The sequence below is a fragment of the Neopsephotus bourkii genome, unplaced genomic scaffold, assembly GCF_033783945.1.
Source record: "Neopsephotus bourkii isolate Nb327-2 ecotype Australia unplaced genomic scaffold, CSIRO-AGI_Nbou_v1 NB_673, whole genome shotgun sequence".
Classification (NCBI taxonomy): Eukaryota; Metazoa; Chordata; class Aves; order Psittaciformes; family Psittacidae; genus Neopsephotus; species Neopsephotus bourkii.
The window spans coordinates 2,080,249-2,101,065 of NW_026901172.1; the positions used below are offsets into that span (position 1 = coordinate 2,080,249).

The 20,817-nt window shown below is 41.7% G+C and overlaps 1 protein-coding gene across 1 annotated transcript in view; it reads left to right on the forward strand.

Annotated features, from left to right (window-relative positions):
- The window catches only part of PATJ (PATJ crumbs cell polarity complex component), a 149,448-nt gene that overhangs the window by 69,356 nt on the left and 59,275 nt on the right, over nucleotides 1–20,817 (forward strand). Inside the window, exon 27 of the mRNA XM_061353426.1 lies at nucleotides 17,482–17,678. Within this exon, the coding sequence (XP_061209410.1) occupies nucleotides 17,482–17,678 (197 nt within the window). The remainder of the gene's footprint in view (nucleotides 1–17,481; nucleotides 17,679–20,817) is intronic.

Here is a 20,817-nt window from a genome sequence, read left to right on the forward strand (position 1 = left end):
GCGATCTAAACAACTGATTTTGGGGATAGGGATGTCATTGGAATGCTGGCAGAGTCAGCCAGTGCACAAACAGCAGCCGTAGAGCATCAGTGGGTCAGATGTGGGAAACCAGAGATCTGCTTCTCCCTGCATACTTTCATAGGCAGCTTTCATCTGCTGGCAGATGTAACTGTTAGCTTGTGGGTAGCTTGAAATTAATATAATTGATGGCATCTCATAATAGAAACAGACAGACGGTTTGCCCTTAAGGAGAGAAAAATCTCAGGAAAATAGGCCCAAGGTCGTCAGAAGAAAGACAAGCACTGAGTCTGTGTCTGATGAGGATTTGAGCTGCTTACAGCACTGAATGTTTGTCAGGAATGCAGATATCTTGAAGTACATGCTGGTACAGCAATGGTACAAGGGGGTTTCCCAGGTAAGGATTCAGCTCTATCTCTATATTGTGTTTGTTTCCAGCAAGTAATTTTAAGTATTTTTAGTGATAATTTGGAACTAGTGAAGTGCTGGGGATAAGAATATAATAGCACAGATCATTTTTGTTTCAGTTTGAAGCATGGGCATACAGCATGATTAGAATATGGAATGCATTTAATATCTTGAAAACATTTTGTCTTGTGTTTGCTTTGTAAATCATTGTTTCTGTGTACGCTGCTGTTCAACATTCTCATGTATAAAACTGGCATGAGCACGCAGTGCTTAAAGTATAAGAATCCCTAGCATTAAATTTCTTGCTGTATAGAATAATCTACTCTTCCATAACTGTTATTGTAATGTAGAGACAGATGGCTGAATTTTCTTCACTTTGCTTGTTAAGAATGTGTTAGGTAAATGTTTTTAGACTAAAATAAAAAGCTGCTGGGGAATCTAAACTTGAATATTCAGCATTTTCATGGTATAAGGAGGCAAAGCAAGAATAAAGCGATGTGATAGTAAACAAATGAGCTATTTGCAATGAAGGATAATCTAATCTTTAAATATTGCCTGAGATTGCATTTGTTCTTAGGTATGATCTTTTCCTCCAACACGAGCCAGGTATCCAGAGAATAGCATTAAAATGCTAAGCATGAAATATACTGATTTGGTGGTTTAAGGTTATTACATTGTCTAAGGCATGGTGCAGGTGGCTTACATTGTTTGGGATCTTAGATCTTACTCAGGTGTTACAGATAAGTAATTTCATATAACTTACAGATAGGAGATAATGTCTGTGGTATAAATCTGCATACGCAGGTACAAACTTGCTAAGAGAGGATAATACAAGTAGATCTTTATATTGCTCTCACTGGAGATCACTTAATATTACTGTGATGACTTACAACTGAAAATATGTAAAAAGGATGTGGGTATTTAAATAAATAAATGAAAGACAAACACTAGCCCATAAAAGGTGCTTATGTCTTTATATTCTGGAATGTCTGATTTTTATAGGAAGATATCTTTTGTCATTACCATGATGTTGCTCCAGTACACAGCAAAAAGGAAGAAAAAAAATTAAACTCTCCTATGCATCATGTCTTGTCCAGACTAGCACAGCACTGCTTTTAGTTAGAATGCAGAATAGATTATTTGCATAATAGCTTTGTTCCAAAATGGTCTGCTTGGTTTAAACAGTAGCTGCTCCCGATCTATACTGGAAGTAAGCCTCTAACAGAAGGGGAAGTAAAAATGTTAAATGACAATAATTTTATCCTTTACAGATGTTACTTTGTTTTTCCATGGTGTTGGCAGTAATTGAGACAGCTGTCCAGAATAAATTCTTTAACTGTTTGAGAAAGTTCAAGTTATCTTTTGCTTTTCCATCTTAAGACTTGGTTCTCCCTTATTCAGTGTGGTAGCTCAGGGGCAAGTCATCAATTTACCTTCTGCTTTGGGCAGGGAGGTAATTGCTCTTTATCAGGGGAGCTGGCATTTAAAGAGCAATCCAGAATATTTATCTGTAGGTGTGCTAGCTATAGCACACTGTGACAGACTATTAAAGCCTTACTTCATGCCTTCTAGTGCCCACATGCGTATTGAAAACTACTTGCAAGCTAATGATGTTAGGAATGAGATCTGTGTACACATACATGCATACATATGTGTATGTGTTTGTGTGCATAAAAGACTGCTCTCAGCATCAGCTGAACACCTCTATTTTATCATCAAATTCAACATACTTTTGTCATATTGAAATTAGAAGAGATGCTGTGGCAAGTGGCTAAAGGGCAGCTAGTTCTTTCTGCCACCCCAGAAGTAATAATGAGCCTTTGGTTATTAGTGTAATGATGGGCATGTCTTTTGGCTTCATCAGTGCCTGAACATCGTGGCTTGTCTTTCTCTGTCTCTGCTTCCCAAAAAGGTTATTAGAGAAAATGTTAAAGCATTGACCTTATGGGGGTCATCAAGGAAACAGCAAATTGCTGCTGCTGTGGATGTACAAAGTGCATGTGTGCTGGGCAGAGATGAAGCAGAGGTCTGAGGAGCACAAAGGTGAGGACCTGGGCTCTGTGTGCATTGATGTATTGTTGCACACATTCTGCATGGGCCTTCCGTGAGCTCCCCAGAGGTGAGGGGTGAGCATCTCCATCAAGACACCGTTGATCCAGATTACCTCAGTGAATGGGAAGGTGTTTCCAACAAGCAGATATGCATCAGGTACCACTGACCAGTGGCACCTTGGTGCTGTGTGTCCCAACTCCATCCTTGCCCTGCCCACTGCCCTTGTGGTTTGAACCAGCTGCTGTCAGGATCCAAAGATGCAATTCAGGATTCAGGAGCAGAGCTGATTTTGCCATTGTATTCATTATTATATATTGTATTAATGGGGTTTATTAGTTACAACAGGCAATGGGGAAATAGGACAGGTAAGGGGACTGTTTGGGGTCTTGGTCTGGGGGAAGGACAAGGCTTAAGTGTGGAGGAGGACCCTATTCTTCTGCATGTCTTCATGGAGACGGGCCAGAACAGAGCCAGGAGCTGCTGTCATCCCAACAGCAGTAGTTGAGCAAGCTAAACTTGGAAATTCCTGTTCATGTGATGAGGGTACTGCTGCCAGGGCACAGATCTACAGGTGAATTATGTATGCTGTCTAAAGCCAGGTGTGGTAGAACTTTGTCAGACCATTTTGTGAGAGTTCTGTATATATCAAACGCTTTTAACAGTTGTCTTGAAGAGTTTTGTTTTGTTTTCAAGTGCTTTAGGTAGTTTTTGTATCCCTTAGCTGAAAACCAAGGGGTTGGTTGAGTTACAACAAGGGGTTGGAACTAGATGATCTTTAAGGTCTCTCCTAACCCAAACCATTCCAGGTTTCTATGCATTACCTATCCCATTTTATAAATACTTGTGTGTTTTAGCTGCTATTTCAGAACTGTAAGCTTAAGTAGCATTTTTTTACCTATAGATGTTAAACTTATGTAGTATCCTGAACCAGGTCCTCTGTAAAGTGAGGTGGGAAATCATCATTTCTATGGTGTGGTGGTCCTGGGAATATTATGAGATACTGAACAAAAATTCCCATACTTGCAATGTGCTGTTACTTAGAGTTGAACCACGGAACTAAATTGGGAGGAAATGGGATGGAAATGCCTGTAAGTACGAATGCACAACGCATTTGTATGTTCACATGCACGTGGAGCTGAGCTGTAGTTCTTTACACTGTGCTTGTGAGAGCAGAAAGGGATTACCCCACCAGTGGTTGTTAAAGATATTATGCTAAGTCTCCATTCCCTCAGGTGCTCTGAGAATTAAGAGCAAGCAGCAGCACTGCTGTACCTTAAAACAAAGTGTATCCTGTTCTGCTGTAGTGTGTAATGGTCCTGAAATCGTCTGGTCTAGTAAAGCTGTGACTGTTCTGTAACGCAGCCACTGGGGCCACAGCAGGTGGGATGGGTGCCCAGGGAAGGATCAGGGACATGATTCTCTTGGTGCTGGACCATCCTGCTGCTTGTACCAGGCTCACCTGTGACTTGGACCTTCAAACCTGGGCTTTTTTCTGCAATACAAACTGTGTTCTGAACCAGAAACTGTATTGTTTTCAAGTGCTGGCAAAAACCCACCTAGTTTTAAACCCCATAAGGTTTGGCTGTACATTCCTCCATTTTGTAACCTGTTATTCTCTTAGGGATGTGACAGGTTATTTGGGGATTAATACAGTATCATTTATGTGTATTATTTATGTATTTAGACAATGCAGTAATTTTACTGCAAGAATTCATTTCAGGATTGAGTTGTTAGAACTACAGAGTATATATGGGGGGTTTAATACTGCTCTTCAAGGGAAGAAAGCCATTAAGCAAGCAGCCTGACAGCATGGTATGTAGTGAGGTATCACTTGAAGGGCTGGGAGAAGAGTGGAAGGGGAGAAAATGAGATGAGACTGGGATGTGATGGATGAGGGAGTAAGTAGAGCTGCATGCAAGGATGAGCACGAGCAGCTTATGAGTGATGGCCAAGAAAGAGGTTGAAAAGGATTTTGTAAGGAATGGGGAGTTCAGCGAAGCCTTTCGGGGACAGAAGGATGTGGTCATCCTTTGGAGTGTGCAGGAGGCATATTGTGGTGTTGTAAATGGGCAGGACCTGCACGGTGACACGTGTCGGGGAGAGGCCAGGGCAACAGCACCCGCAGCAGCTGCTGGCAGGCGAGCGGGTGGCTCTTGGCATTGGAGCAAAGCAACGGGATAACCCTGCCGGAGCCCCCGCATGGGTCTGTGCAGCAAGCCAGTTGGTACATCTGCTCCAGCCCTCCCCTGTCCCTCGATACCCGTGTGTTGGCAGACATTCCTCTTTCCCTCTTTCACTGATTTCTGTACTTTGCTCATAGAGACATGGAAGAGATGCTTTAGGGGAGGACAGAGGTGTCGGTTGGGTGCTGCCTCCAGTCAGGACTTGAGTGTAGAGTTGTGAGGATTTTAATGAGTTCTTCTGTGAGTGCTGCAGGTAATGGGGTTGGATTCCTACAGGTTTGTGCCTCCCATTCGACTGACTTGGGTGTCAAGGAAGGTGTGAGCTCTGATTTAAGCTTTTCCTGTGGCTGCAGCATTTCTAAGGGCTTTCCCTCGTATGAATTCTTTGACGCTTTAATAAAGTGTGATTTCTCACCGAAACCCTTCCCCCCATCAGGTATTTATCAGGTTTCTCTCCTCTGCACGGCTGCCTGTTTTTATGAACCTTCATAGTACCTTTGAGACCATGAGTCCTCCATCAGATTTGCTTCAGGTTGGCTAGCACATTCAAAAGGTTTGGGGCAGGAGCTTGGATTGCACAGGGTATGATTGCGTGAGCTTTGTTCTTGTAAGAAAACAAAATAAAGTGGTTTACCATGTTAGAATGAAACCTAATTTATATTAAGATATTAAAATATAATTAATAAACACTGGAGCATAACCTCCCGGACTGCAGTTCAGAAGACCTGGCATCCTTGCTGGCTTGGTTACCATCTGTTGGATGTCTTGGTTAGCCATCTGTCATACGATACACAGGGCATCTTGAGCCTTCTGGAGCACCATGCCGTGGTTTCCAGGGGTTAGGTGGCTATTTACATTAAAAAATCAAATCAAATAAAAAGGAAGATCCAAAGACTTCCACCTTACCTAAAAGATGATGTTTATTCCCCAGGAGCAAGTCACAGATGCATCTGAATCATCCCTTTCGCAGGCTAAATTCCAGACGAGGAAGAAAAATCAGTTTAATATCAACCCAAAAGAATTACAGTAAAAACTACCATACCCCACCCCTATTTTTCCCTCAAGCATTTGTTTTTAACTCTCTTAGATGACTTCCTCCTCCAGTCAGAGTGGAAAAAGCAAGTCTATTTAATAGAGGGAAGTTTATCCATTTAGCTCTTCGTCTTGGATGAATCCTTGGAGATGGATTTCTGTTGCCACAAGGAAAATGCAGAGTACTTGACATATTGCATATCTCTGTTCACATACATCATCAATTTCCTGATTATAATTGTATTGATTTAAAAAAAAAAAAAGCCCAAAGCTGAATGCATTAATAACTTTATTTCATTAAATACATTAAGAAGAAGCTATTTGTTACCTAATAACTTATTTTAGTACTAAAAAAAAACTATTGAAATACTCTCATCACTTGTTCGTGCTTTTATTTTCCTTCTGCCTTCCCTGTCCCCTCTTAGTTGAAATGTGGAATAAGCAAAGGTGTCTGACCTGAATCCTTTCATTTTATTCTTTATGGAAAACAGGTCTGCCACATTCTGTCCTTTGGAGAGACTGAAAACAATCCGAATAGAATTTCTGACGCAAAATATTGTCTGACTTACTCAAATCTGTCAAGTTTTATGATGTCATAAGTGCAGCATAAACCCAATTAACTTTTTGCGTAGGCTCTCAAGGCAGCTGATTAAATACGATGCATGGCTTATTTAGGGAGAGTTTACAACTGCTTTATGATCTCACAGTGGTATTAAATGAGGGCTTTTGTGTGGGGAGGAATTGTTATCCCTTCATCTGCCCAGATCACCCCGTCTCACCTGGTGGGAAAGGAAAATGGCAGTTGGCTCTGCAATGCAAGAGTTGCTGTCTGACTGATACCTTCAGAGGCAGAAAATCTGTGGTGTTATCATCACAGTGCACAGGCTTATTTTCAGTTTATATCATGTAGGACAATTTAGAACTGTTCTAAGTAATAAACCCTTGCTTTTTCATTTTAAGAAGAGACATTCGAGTTAATCCTTTGTTTTGTGCCTTTCTCTCTTGGAATAATAGCATTAAGGGTATGTTTTCAGCCTGGAAATTTGCATTTTAGTTGTTTTATCTCCATGAGAAGTGCTTATTTTGTCATCCTCTAGTACTCTATCTCTCAGGCTGATGCTCCTCCACAGTATGAGATGATCTAACTGTGAGCCAAAAGAGGGAGCACGATTTGCCTGGCTCTGATCCCATTTACTCAGTTGTTTGTGGTGCTTGGGTGCTTGTTGCTTTTCCCTTCCTTAGCCTGTTCAACTCACTCAGCAGAAAACTGCTCCACCATTAAGGAGGGATGCTTTTCTGGTGGGTTGGTGACCTGCATAGGAGAGAGGGAGGATTGTCCTTCTGCTCCACTTCGCTGAAGGGACTTCTCATGGGCTGAACCCATGATCTAAAATTAGAGTGCTGTGCTGTGGGTTCCTTTATTTCATTTTCTGTTCCATAAGGCTGGAAAAGGTCTTCACTTTGGGATACAGTTTGAGTTAAGGTTCCACCTCAGCAATGAAGTGTGCAGGCTGAGTGTGAAGCAAGTGATGAAGGCATGGGCGGTGCACATACTGCTCTGCACAACACTGCCAGCTGGACCAGGCTGAAGAGAAGCCAAAGCACATAAAGGGAAGCTGCAATCTGCTTCTCCTGAAATGGGAGAGAAAGTGAGGCTGTGCTAAAGATGGGAGTGCAGCAATGCATTGGCTCTTGGCTGAGACTTGCAGCTCAGTGGCTGGCTTGGGAAAGGGTTCCTGTGGATTAATGTTCCCAGAGGTTGCCAGTGGTACTCTCTTAATCATGAGGGAGCCAAGCTGTGTATCAGAAACCTCCTTCAGAGATGTGGGAGTAGGTTTTTGTATTCTGAGTTGCAGGTCTCTTTTGGACTTGAAGCCTACAGTTACCCACTGGCACACAATTAGCTTGTGTACCTGTTTTACATGTAGAACTATGATTAATACATTAGACATCATAAACAGGATATATACATCATAGCTGAAGATACAGATATAGTAGAATAATTATTATTGACTTTTATTAATAGAAGAGGCTTTAAAGTGAAGGTTTAGGTACCTATTTGTTTTACTGTAAGGCACAGGAATAGGTAGACTGCAGCATTGCTGGGTGTTGCAGTCAGTTTTCATTTTACCTCAGCAATCAAAGGCGAGCCATGGCATTGGGAAACTCAGGTTTATACGTAAAGCCTCTAAGCATTGCTTGATGTTGTAAAAAGCTTGAACATGACTCAGGTGCCATTTGATAGCTCAAAAAAACCCAGAACCTAGAACCAACCCAGACTTACGCTTTTGAAACATCTTGGCTCTGTAGGAGCATTGCGTGATATGGGGAAGTATGAGGTGGGCTGGCCCTGTTGTTCGTATCAGGTCTGTTCTCTAAGTGGAGTAGACACTATCACCTTACATCCTCTAAAAGCTGGATATGCATCTTTTAATATTAAGCTGCTTTTTTAATTTAAATTTTTAATTTAACCTGCTTTTTTTAATTTAAATTGGATTTTCTCTTCTTTTAAATGAAACATTTTCTACTCGTAACATGCACTCTATGTTTTAAATGGCAATCTAAAGATCTGAGCATACTCTAACCTATTAGCATAATTTAAATGAAAAATCTATTGAGGAAAAGTATGTGTGCACCCAGGGAATTGGGAGAAACCTGGACCCAGAAGTGACTCTGGTAAAAATCCAGCTTTTGACTTTTTCTTCGGCAGCCTGAAACAAAGACCTATTCTCTCTACAGCTTATTTAACTTAATTCAGGGGGAATGAAAATAGCTTATCAAACTTGAACAACTTGTTAGGAGCTGAAAAAGGATATTTTTCTTTTCTGCTCCATGAATAAAAGCCAGGAGTGTGAAGTCGAGAGCTGTCAGTTGGAAAATTAGGGAAGTGTTTGTGGCCATGGTGTGATGGCAGAACCTCCTCCGAGGTCATTGCACAGTGTTTATCGTTGACTAGGTGTTGGTGAAGGCCCAAAGACAGACAAAAGGAAATCTTTGACAAAGTGGAAATTAGGCCATTTAAAAATGTTTTTGATCACCATAGAACCTCCATTATCTACTGTGAGAATAACAAAGCTCTTGTTTAATATCCCAGGTTTAAATGACAACATTTCAATGTAAAACATTTCTCTGACATTAATCATAATTGGCATATTTATATGCAATATTTTTATTACAAAGCTGTTGCTTATATTTTAATTGCATTCTAATTTCTGCCCAAATACAAACAGGATATATTCTTAGGCAAAATATATAGTAGGAAAGAAATGTTGTTCACTGTATCTGACACGTGATAAATCTTGAGCATTTCAACAGATGTATAATAAAATTTTATATTTCCTTCAATACTTCTCGAGCATTTTATCACTACAGTTGGCCTAAAGAAGGAACATTCAATGTAAATACAATCTTGTCGTAGATAAATGTGTTTTTGTAGTGTCAATCTTGAGTCAAATAATGAAAACCTAAAACCTAAAATATTAAAGACGATTAAAAATTATCATTAAGATCACCACTGAATTAAATCACAGCTGGAGTGATTTAATGGAGATCATGATCTACCTTCCCCGGGTCTTCTGGCTGTTAAGGCTTGCACAGTAGTTTCCACCTCTGTGGGCATTTTCCTGGGCTTCAGAGTCTCAGGTGACTCATCCAACTTTAATCTTTTTAACCACTGTCACAGCTTATTTAAAACTTGCTGTACAAGCAAACTTCAGCTACTGCAGCAGGGGTTTTAAGCTAAAACTTTAATTTAGTCATTGTCAAGTCAAATTAATATTATGTAGCTTTGTTGCATTGCAAGGCTGTGCTGCCATGGCAAAAAGCAAGGGATCGTGTTAGGTGACACTCTTCATGCTATCTCCTCTCCACCACCTCTTATCCCAACTGCACAGAATCATTTTCTCCTCACCTGCTCTTCCACAATCAGATCCTTATTCTTTTTAGGCTTCTTAATGCAACTGGTTTGATTTTATTTGAAACTTTAAAGTTGGGAGGTTTTTTTCTACATTTCACAAATGGTGGCAGTTCCCCTGGGGATCTTTCTTTCAGAATCATCTGTTGCATCTTTGGGCTCTTCAGTGCAGGTTATGTTTGCTGGTCAAAAAGTCTTTATTAATCACAGAATCATAGGATTGTTTGGGTTGGAAGGGACATTAAAGATCATTTAGTTCCTGTGTCCAGAAGTCTCTCCATTCTCTCATCCCGTTTCCCCCTAGATGGAGGAGGTTCAGGCTCTCATTGCAGGCTCTTAATTAAGAGCAAATCACTATGTGAGAAATCCCTCATCACTTTGGCTTCTGAGAGGCATCTTCTGTGCTGCCTCTTACAGTTACTTATAGAATCCCAGGCTGGTTTGGACTGGAAGGGATGTAAAGCTCATCCATTTCCAAGCCCCTGCCACAGGCAGGGACCCCTTCCACTAGAGCAGCTTGCTCCAAGCCCCTGTGTCCAACCTGGCCTTGAGCACTGCCAGGGATGGGGCAGCCACAGCTTCTCTGGGCACCCTGTGCCAGTGCCTCAGCACTCCCACAGGGAAGAGTTTTTTCCTTATATCACTGGGAAGGTGATGCTCAGGCCCCTAAAAGCCTTCCTTAGGTAACAAGCTTTCAGTTTCTGGCAGTGGTCTGATGCCATTCTCTTTAATTAGACTCAGTGCAGAAAGATTCCAAGGTAATGACTGTGCCAGTCATTTTGTGGGAACATCATTATTTAAAGATGAAACACTGTTGGATCACATTACATTGTATTCCTGTTGAGGGAGGAAGAATTTAAATGTTCACAATATTCCCTTGTTTGCGTTGAGACCAAGCAGAAAAGCAATGGATTAGAGTTTCCCAGTATTCTTTGGTTCCAGACACTCTTGGTCTTCCATCAAATGAATGAGCACCTTTCAAATACAAATGTAGGGAATGGATCATAGATCCCAGCAGCGCAGTATCATCAAGACCAAACCTGAAAACCTGCTCCCACCAGGAAGAGTAGCTTCTCATTTGTGAAACTACATGTAAAATGGGTCATTAAAACATTGTCTGTCACAGCATCTGGGAATCTGGTTTTGTGTGTGCACATTGGGTATCCTTACACATCTCTGACATGCGATGGACACGTTAATGCTGGGTCATAGCCATTGTGCATCAGGACAGAATTGCAGCCACTGTGTGTTGAGGCATTTAAAATTTCCTTTTGACTTTGCAGATGGAAATCAGTGTTTTCTAATGTTCTTATCCTCTTAATGTATCCTAGCTTCCCAGAGAACCATGTCAGCAAGCCTCAGCAGAGCAGGAGCAAGACTGCTTTCCTTTCAGGAGGTATAGCATGTGTGAGCCTGGCAGCTGTGATAACCGAGCCTTATCTGTGTGCTGCGCTGTGCCATCCCTACCGAGTGGGATGGGAAGTTCTGAAGACTGCAGTGTTTTGGCCTGAGATGACTTGAACTGCACTGTACAATGTAATATCCTAGAATCCTAGAATGATGTGGGTTGGAAGGGACCTTAAAGCTCATGCAGTTCCAAACCCCTGCCATGAGCAGGGACACCTTCCACTAGAGCAGCTTGCTCCAAGCTCTGTCCAACCTGGCCTGGCCTTGAGTATATACTATATAATATACTGCAACATTATACAGTAGAGTATTTTATATGGGCTTTTTCTCAGTTATCTTTTCAACAGCTTAAAAATGAGGTCACGGCAGCTGTGTTTTGAAGCAACCCCACATTTTAAGGATCTAACTAGTTCAAAATGCCTTCAGTTGGGCCTTTTGGGGGCTCAAAACATCAACCATGATGTGATATATTTTTGCACATAATTCTTTGCATCCTCATAGAGGATTTTATGAAAAGAAAAATGTCTTTGTTCCTCTTTGACTATGTTTAATCAACTAGTGGCAGTATGATGCTCCAACAGCTAGTCCATTTGGTGTGTCTGCAGTCCAGAGGAACCAACTAGTTTATCAGTCCTGGGGCAGCAGGGAAGAAGCACTGGGATCACAGAGCAGAGACACTCTGAGCTCAGCATTAGTGCTCCACTGGAGCCACTGATTGCGAGATCACAGCACCTAGAGGAGGTCACTTCTGAGGAAAACCAAGTGCTTTGATGAGGGCTAATGCATCATTTGAAAGGCAAATGAGTGGAAGTATTGTGTGCAGGGGAGGGCAGGTTCCCTTATAATCAGCAATTGTGAGCATCAGGATGCTCTGCTTACCACATTCTCACTAAATCTCCTTTTAGAAGTGTTAAAGATCTCAGATAAAGATCAGTATGAATGGACTCATCATGACCTTGTTGTTTAATTAGAACAAAAACATACAATAGCTCTTCCTCCGAGAACATAAACGTGTAACAGAACTGCAGCTTTAGAATGAACCTTTGGGCCTGAAATAAGGAAAAAATGGTTGGCAAGAAGTCCATTTCTTCAAAATGTTGACGGGAGATGGTGCAAGCATTGGAGGTGCTCCTTGATGTTATGGTCTGCAGTTGCCCTGCTTTTCAGCCAGGGCTAAAAGTCGCTTTTCTCTCTGCTGTTGTCTTCAGGTGTGACAATTCCTTGATTATAGGAAGAAAAAAGCTAATGATAACTGTTTCTAAATGTCACCTGCTCACAGGCACAAAATGAAATGGTACTTGAAGTGGATTGTGGAGACTCTCATTATACCCTTCATCCTGGATTCGTTAAAAATCACTAGCAGAAATGTTCACGTTCCGCTGTAGAAGGAGTGATGTGAGGGACAAGTGGGATTTAAGGAGAGCACTGGAGGAGAAGGAAAGTTTTCTTGTGTGAGCTGAGAAGCTGCTGCAATTGTTGCATGGTATGAGAGAAGCAGAATGGGAGCCTGAGCTGAAGGGGGGCCAGTTAGAAGAGAAGAAGCTCAGAGATCCCAAATAATAGCCCCAATCCTTCACACAAAGAAAAGAAGAAAAGAGACAGTCTTCAGGTTAGGGTAAGAATATTGACTCAGGAGAGTTTAATGCATGCTTCTTTTTCACTTGAGCTCGGGAGAGTTGTATTTGTGAGAGAATGAAAGCCTCCAATTGAGCTGTTCATGTAGAGAAGGCTTTGTCTATGTGGCACCTTGTGCATGCTCTCTCCCTCAAGTACTTAAAAGTAATGTTATAATATTTGGCTCACAGTATCTTGGGGAGGAAGGGGAGAGTGACAGCCAGGAGCTTTTTTCTTCCTTGTATATGGCAGACTTGGGCTAGGGAGTAGGAGCATGAACTGAAATATGCCAAAGAATAATAGAAATGCTGAGGTTTATTTTCCTCTGAAAACCATTGCTTCGGTTTTGGCAAATGACTTCCAAATGGCATACATGAGGCAAAGTGCTGCCAAAGGGAGATTCCAGGGATGCTGAGTTTCTGGATCAGATGGGGAATCCATAGCAGCCCCATCCCACTGCAGGGATGTTTGGGGATAACAGCATTGATGAAGATGTGAGCCTCAGCAGATTCTGTCCTCTCACCACCACCTGAGAAAGGTAGACTGGTCATAACACGACCTCTGGCTCTTCCATTTATATTTGCCAGCTTTGAATACAACTTCCCTATTTTTCTCATGCATGCTGATCACTGAGAGAAGAATGGGAATGACTTTATGGAATTTAAGAAAGCATTATAGAAATTCTCTCTCTTTTTGAGTTTAAAGCTTATGAAAACAGACAAATGCTTTGAAGAACTGTCTGCCTCCTTGGAGCTGAATAGAGGACTGATGGGAAGATTAAAACAATAAGCTTATTATATTATTAGTAGTGTGAGAATTCTAAACCCCATTTGTTCAATTATGGTCCCTCCAATCTGGTGATTTAGGTTCTTGTAAATTGTAATCAGGAAATTAGACGTGCTGCCCTCACAGCTCTAGGGTGAGCTTTCAAGGGACTTTCTACATCAGGGTTTTTTTATGCTTTTAGTGAAATCAAGAAGGGAATTAGTTGTTTGATATGCAAGGTTGGCTGTGCGTTAGGGGATGCTGGCTGCATTCTGGTATCTATCGTTCCTAGATGAAAAACAACGGTTGTGGTGCTGCAGCACTGCTGTCTGGGCAGAGTAATCTCAGAAAAGACTAAAACTGTGACCGTGTTATGTGCTATGTGATTAAAATGGTAACTAAACCCACTGAAATGAACACAGGCTGATAAATGAGACCATTGTAAGGTCCCCCAGAGCCAGCATATGTTGCTAATAGTTATCTGAGGTAACACAAGAGGGATGTAAAATCCTCAGTATCACGTTCTATATACAAATATCACTTGGCGTCTCTTTTGTGGTGTTTCTCCTCTGGTTTTGCTCTGTATTTTGCCTTGACAGTTTTAATGTTGAGCGTTTGGTACTAAAACCAATCACCTCGCTGAGTCATCCAGAGCTTTTTCTTTCCTCTTTTTACCTTCCTAGATGGACTGTAATTTGCATCACGCAGAGACACCGCTTTCAAAAGAAACACCTTTTCTCTTTCAGCTCATTTAATGGCAGATTTCATCAGCTTTGGGGAACAGGCTCCTCAGCCCTTTGCAAGTGCTTTTTATACCTTTGTAATTTAAAGAGCCTTTTGCCTTCCTGAGGAGTGGTATGTGTTTTTTCCATGCAGATAAATTGTGTATTTGTTGCAACAGTAGATCATGCAAACTCCAATATCCTGACCATATTGTCCCCATTTATTTCTTTTATCTCCCTGTTTAATATAATAGGGATAGCGGCTGAAGCAGAGAAACATATGCAGCAGCATAATAGTATATTGTTTGAAAGCAGTTTCCTTCCATTGCCAGGGTTTCTCTTTGAAATGTAATTGTCTGCTAATATAACTGGGAAATATTATTGCAGGAATGATCACTAAAGTGCATACTTGCGCTTTTGCTTCATATTACAGCCATATTTGGTTCCTAAAAGAAACTGGAGCAACCTTAGCTGGTTAAATATGGATGGGGAGATATGTTTGCAGAAGTTGTGATAGGCATATTGTCACCGAATGTGGAAACAACTCCATGTAGTGCCAAAACAAGAAATGCCGTGTCCCATGTGTAATGCAGCAACAACAGAATTACAATTGCCTTGTGTAAAGTATCTGGTAATGAAGGCAGATAATGGAATTCTTTGCAAAAGCAGATGCTAACTGGCTCCCCAATGCTAAGCAGAGAACTGAAAAGTGATACCAGCTGGAGGGGAGAAAAAACCAGCTGAAAAAGGCATTAAAAAGAAGATGCCTTAGATGCACGTTTGTTTAAGCAGTAAATACTTGTTTAAATAATCTTATGAGATTCTTATTAAGAGGCAAACTGAGAATACGATTACAATGTTATAGGAAGTCAGTTGGATGCCCAAAGGATATTTGTATGCAGATTGGATGAGTAAAGCAACGACACCACCGGGAATAGCGCCTTATCATTTACACTGCAAGGCTGGCTGGTGAGGACGGCCCTTGGAAGTGTTTAATTGCAGGAGGTGGGGCTTGTGAGAGCCAGAACCTTCTGTTGTTCAGGGAGGAGGCAGAATGCCTTGCTAGGGGAAGCTTGGTTTTAAAAGCAGGGGTATCTCTTCTTGTCCCTACATACATGAAATGTACGCACATGCTTGTATTTTCACTGGAAGCGCTGGATAAATAGTACCCCCCTGCCAGGCTGGCTTGGCACATAGCATCTTTGTTGTTTCCTCTGTAGTCTCCCACTATTTCACCACTCCAGTTACCTCAGCCATTTCAATAGTTGTTTTACAAATGAATGTGATAATTTAAAGAAGGCTTAGTCCACACAGAGTTTTCCTTCTGTTGTAAGTATGTAAGAAATCTGGAGAGGGGCTTTTTACAAGGGCGTGTTTATGATAGGACAAGGAGGAATGAGTTTGAACTGAAAGAGGGGAGATTTAGATTAGATAAAAGGAAGAAGCTCTTCCCTGTGAGGGTGCTGAGGCACTGGCACAGGGTACCCAGAGAAGCTGTGGCTGCCCTATCCCTGCCAGTGTTGAAGGCCAGGCTGGACACAGGGGCTTGGAGCAACCTGCATATGTGCTTGTATCTGCTGTACTTTCAGAAGCCTTTCTTCACTTGCTGATTTTTGGCAGGAGGTATCCTGCATACTGCATACACTTTCCAAATTCAAATAGCAAATCACACTTCTAGGTACATTTTGACCCTATGAGTTAAGAAATACATCAAAGAACTATGGAGCTACATGGATCACTATGTAATGCACTTATATGACTCTTTGGGGCATATAATTGGTAGTAACAAATGAGTTTTCTAATTTTTTATGATATTCTGATTTTGTGCAGGCCTTTGTAGGGCTTTACAGCTTTCCAGGGATAATACAGGGATAATACCTCACCCTTACTACAGGCCCCCAGGAGTTTAGGCTCAAGCTTGAGGCCTCTGAGGGTTTTGAGCACAGCAGGAAAATGACAGCCTATAAATGCAGTGATGGGAAAGCTGGTTCTTCTCTCTGTTGCTCTGAGCATAAGTAATGCTTTTGGGCTTAGAGATAGAAGACTGCTTGCCTTGTCCCAGTGGCCTCTGCTGAGGCATGAAGGGATGCTGCAGCCTGAAGAATTGCTTAGGAAGGACCCTCAGAGAAGAGAACTACCAGGGGGGACCCAAGTTTGGCTAAAGCACCCTGGCAGCCTGCACAGGGACTGCGGAAGGAGCACTTCATCATCTGTCTTCTCAGCAGTTTTTATTCACTTTTAGTGGATTCCTTCTCACCTTCCCCAGCTCTTTCCCCTCTTCCTTGTTGTCATGGGAACATTCACTATAGTGGTTTAATCATACTACTAAAATTTGCTTCCCTGGTAGAATAGTAGTAGCTAATATTGATCTAGCAACTGCTGCTGACTCGGGGGTATGGTTGAACATATAATATCTCTTATTTCTCCTTTTACTGCATAATGCAGCAGTTTCTTTCACCTTGAGCTCAGTACTAGAGGTGACATCCAGCCACAGCAAAATACTTTAATCTGCCTTTTTTCATGTGAGGCCCAGCTGAAGCATTGGGTACAGGTGGGTTTATGAAGCTGGCTTTAAATCTGCAAAGGACAGTCAGACAGAAAACAAATTACCCTTGCTGTGATTAACCCTCGCAAGCAGTAGTTATGATGTTAGATGTTTATGTGCCAGTGGTGAAAAGACATTCAGATTAAACTGTCAGCATCCACAGACATGCAATGTGCTCCAAATAACTTTGCAAGTATATTGTGGTCTGTCACAGAAATGCTTGAAATGGAGATGAAAGACAAATAACTACCTTAATATCAAGTGAGGCTGCATTTAAAAATGTAATCATTCATATACATCGTCACTGACATCTGCTTTGAGTAATGTCTGTGCAGTAGCTCATAATGTTAAGCAGAGCATGGTAAGCATATTCCTGAGTCACCAGAAAGAAGCAAAATACTGTACCTTGAGATGGGAGTTTGCAGTATATTTGCAGTGTAAGAATTTCAGTTTCCCACAGTGGTTAATTAACCAGTTCTAATTTTATAAGTTTCCTGAAATTGATAGTTTTTGTAAGGTAAGATTGTGGTATGGCTGGAATTCTCTTGTTTTCCCTCCTTTCTAAAGAATGCTGCATTTGCTGTATGGGTGATAGAGGCAACAAAAGGTATTTTAAGAGTCTGTGCTGGCAAGACCTCTGTTAATAAAGGCTAAATGCTAACAAGTCCCTTCCTGTGGCAGGGGGTTGGAACTGTATGATCTTTAAGGTCCCTTCCAACCCAAACCAGTCCATGATGCTATGAAGCATATTTGTATGTGTTCTTGAACATCAGCTGGTAAGTTACTTTATGTTATAACTCATTTTATGTTTGATCTTTCTAGAAAAAATCAGGCAAAGATATGCAGATCTACCAGGAGAGCTGCACATCATTGAGCTCGAGAAAGACAAAAATGGGCTCGGACTGAGTCTTGCTGGCAACAAAGACCGCTCTCGTATGAGCATCTTTGTAGTTGGTATCAATCCAGATGGACCTGCAGGCCGAGATGGAAGGATGCATATTGGTGATGAGCTTCTAGAGGTGAGTGTTTCCTCTAACTACTGAGCAGGGTTCATATGGAGAGAGGGAGAGGCATATGTGAAGCTAGCATCTGAACCTTAAATAAAGCCTGCAAATGGAAGTAAGGGGGCTGAGGCAAGGAGCTGCGTTGGTTTATGCCAACTGAGAACTTGGCCTTTGGCAGGTAAATGTGTTTGCAGTGAAACAAAAATCATTGGCCTGTGAAAACTAATGTCTTGTCAGTGAAGTCTGTGCTCTCAGCATGTTCACAAGCTATGCTTAAGGAGGGACTGTTGAAAGGCAGGAAGGGGACAGTAAATCTATCCTTGTAGTGCATATGTGGTTTTACAGGGAAATTCACACCTTACATTAAGAAAAACCAAACCCCCCTCAAAGTTACCATATGTGCTTTTACAGATGACAGGGATATTCCCCATCCTGAAAATAAATTTCATGCTGTAATCTGTTTTGATCTGTTGTAACTTAAAATACTGATTTCCTTTAGTCGTGTCTGGCGTGAGTTCACCCACAAGGCAAGAAAGCTCATTAGCAAGAGGAGTATTTTTGTCTTCACTCCTTCTCTTATCTCCTTGCTTCACCTTCAGGTTAAAAATGCAGATTTCCTACACACCACCTGATCTTTGGCTCTTGCTAAATGTCACTTTGCTGCAGTACCTGCAGTGGTTCCCTATGTCATAAGTGCCCCAGCAGTTTAAAATAATCAGCCATCCCTGGGGATCTCTCCTTCAGAGAAAAGCTTGCACCGAAGAGCTGACCTACTGCTCCCTATGGGTGATCATTTTATGATCTTCTAGCAGCACTCTGTGCCATCACAGAACCACCTATTTTATGTTTCTTGACTTGAAACAGAGCAATTTGACTGCCTGGGGTACCTTGGAAGTACTCAGAGTTGTCTAAGCACTTGTCACTGTCTAACAGTTGTGTAATTATGGGTTTTCAATATACATAGTACAAGAAAATTTTGTTCTGCTGTAATAATAACACCAGCTGAAATTTATTATTTTCTAAGTGTTATAAATGATATGAAAGTCTATTCCGTACTGGAGTAAAGTAGCACAATTACTTTCTCCTTCAAATTTATGTTCTTTTTGTCCCTGGCACCAAATTCTAATGATAATAAAATTAAAATTATTGAATTTTGGATGTATACCAGAAGATGTGTAGTTATGGTTCTGTTTTTCTCTATACATATCATAGACCAAGTAGCTCTTGGTAGAGGAAAGGTAGAGCCTTTTGTATCAATACTTTCCCAAAAAGAAGGATCCACTTAAATTTTCTCATATCTCGTGAGTTATTCCTTGCAGTATTGGTTTGATCTAATGTTAAGTGTTGCTAGCAGTACTTGGAAGATGCACCATGTGTGATTGATCTATCTCCAGTCTTGGGATTTGCATGCATGGCCCATGTAAGTAGCATTTTCCAAAGCAGTAGTGTTGCACTAATTCCTCTCCCTATCAAGCTGGAGATAAAGTGATTTTTTTCTTTAGTGGAAGGAAAGTGGTGTTCACCATCTCAAAAATGCTAAACTTAAATAAACTGAAGTTCAAAGAGACTTTAGTCTCCTGTTTACCTTTGCAATCAAATTAAAAGTGTGTTGCCAGTGGGCAGAAGTGTGATTACCTGTGTGAAAGGATGTGGTGATCTCATTCTCATCCCCAGTGAATACATATCGAGTGTCAAAACATCCTGTATTACAAAGGGAAGGGTTGTGCATTAGTCATGTACAGACGTCTCCTGTTCACACCAGTGGTCAATTATTCACAGCTCTGTTTTTTTGTCTTTTGAAAGCATTTCAGTGTTATGTGAATGGCATTGAAATGGAACTAATGGGCATTTACTCAGACAGGCTTTTTGCAATAACTATTAAGTTCAATAACTATTGCAGTAACCAGTAGGAATCCTCATACACAAGAGGTATGCGGTTCACTAAGGCAGAAACACCATAGCAGGATTGGGCCTGGAAGGGACCTTGGGAGGTCATCTGGTCTAAACCCCCTTGCTTCAGAAGGGCTACCTCAAGCCAGTTGTCCTGGCCTGTGTCCAGGTGGCTTTTGAATATCTCCAATATTGTAGAATCACAGAATGGCTCGGGTTGGAAGGGACCTTAAAGCTCATCCAGTTCCAACCCCTGACACATGCAGGGACCCCTTCCACTAGAGGAGGTTGCCCCAAGCCCCTGTGTCCAACCTGGCCTTGAACACTGCCAGGAATGGGGCAGCCACAGCTTCTCTGGGCACCCTGTGCCAGCGCCTCAGCACCCTCACAGGGAAGAGCTTCTGCCGAAGAGCTCAGCTCAGTCTCCCCTCGGGCAGGTTCAAGCCATTCCCCTTGGCCTGTCCCTACAGGCCCTTGTCCCAAGCCCCTCTCCAGGTTTCCTGCAGCCCCTTTGGGCACTGGAGCTGCTCTCAGGTCTCCCCTTCAGGAGCCTTCTCTTCTCCAGGCTGCCCCAGCCCAGCTCTCTCAGCCTGGCTCCAGAGCAGAGCTGCTCCAGCCCTTGCAGATCTCCATGGTCTCCTCTGGACTTCCTCCAGCAGGTTTATGGTTTCACGTCCTTCTTATGTTGTATGTGTATGATTTCATGCTAGTTCCATGCCAGTGAAGCAGATGTCAGGGTGGCCAACTGGCTTTATCTGCAGTGTCTTTTACAACAAAATACATTAATGGAGCATAAATGGCAAAGTTAACTGTTCAGAAGTGAGAAAATGACAGAAACAGAATCCAGATTGTTTGGTTTTCTCCAGTTAAAGACAAGAAATTCAAGACTATGAGTATGGTTGCTTGTCACAGAAGCATTTTATCTATCCCATGGTGTCCTTCCCTCATTCAGACACCTGGATGGGAAATCTTTACTGATGAAGCAACTGAACTTCTCTTCTTATAGTATATTTGCACGTGCATCATTGATTCCACATCAGTTTTGTATACTAGAGTGTATTGGCAAGAGAAGGAATTCACATCTAGCATTTCTGCCCCAGTGAGCTCTGTTGGTTTCTGTTGTTCGATTAAAACAGTGGATTCTACTGCAGCGTGTGCAGATTATTCCCCGTGGCTGTTAATTGGGGTAGGGTTAATGGGATGGAGATACAGATAGATGGATATTACCTCTTCATTTTTCTTTTCAATTGGAGTTTGATTGGAT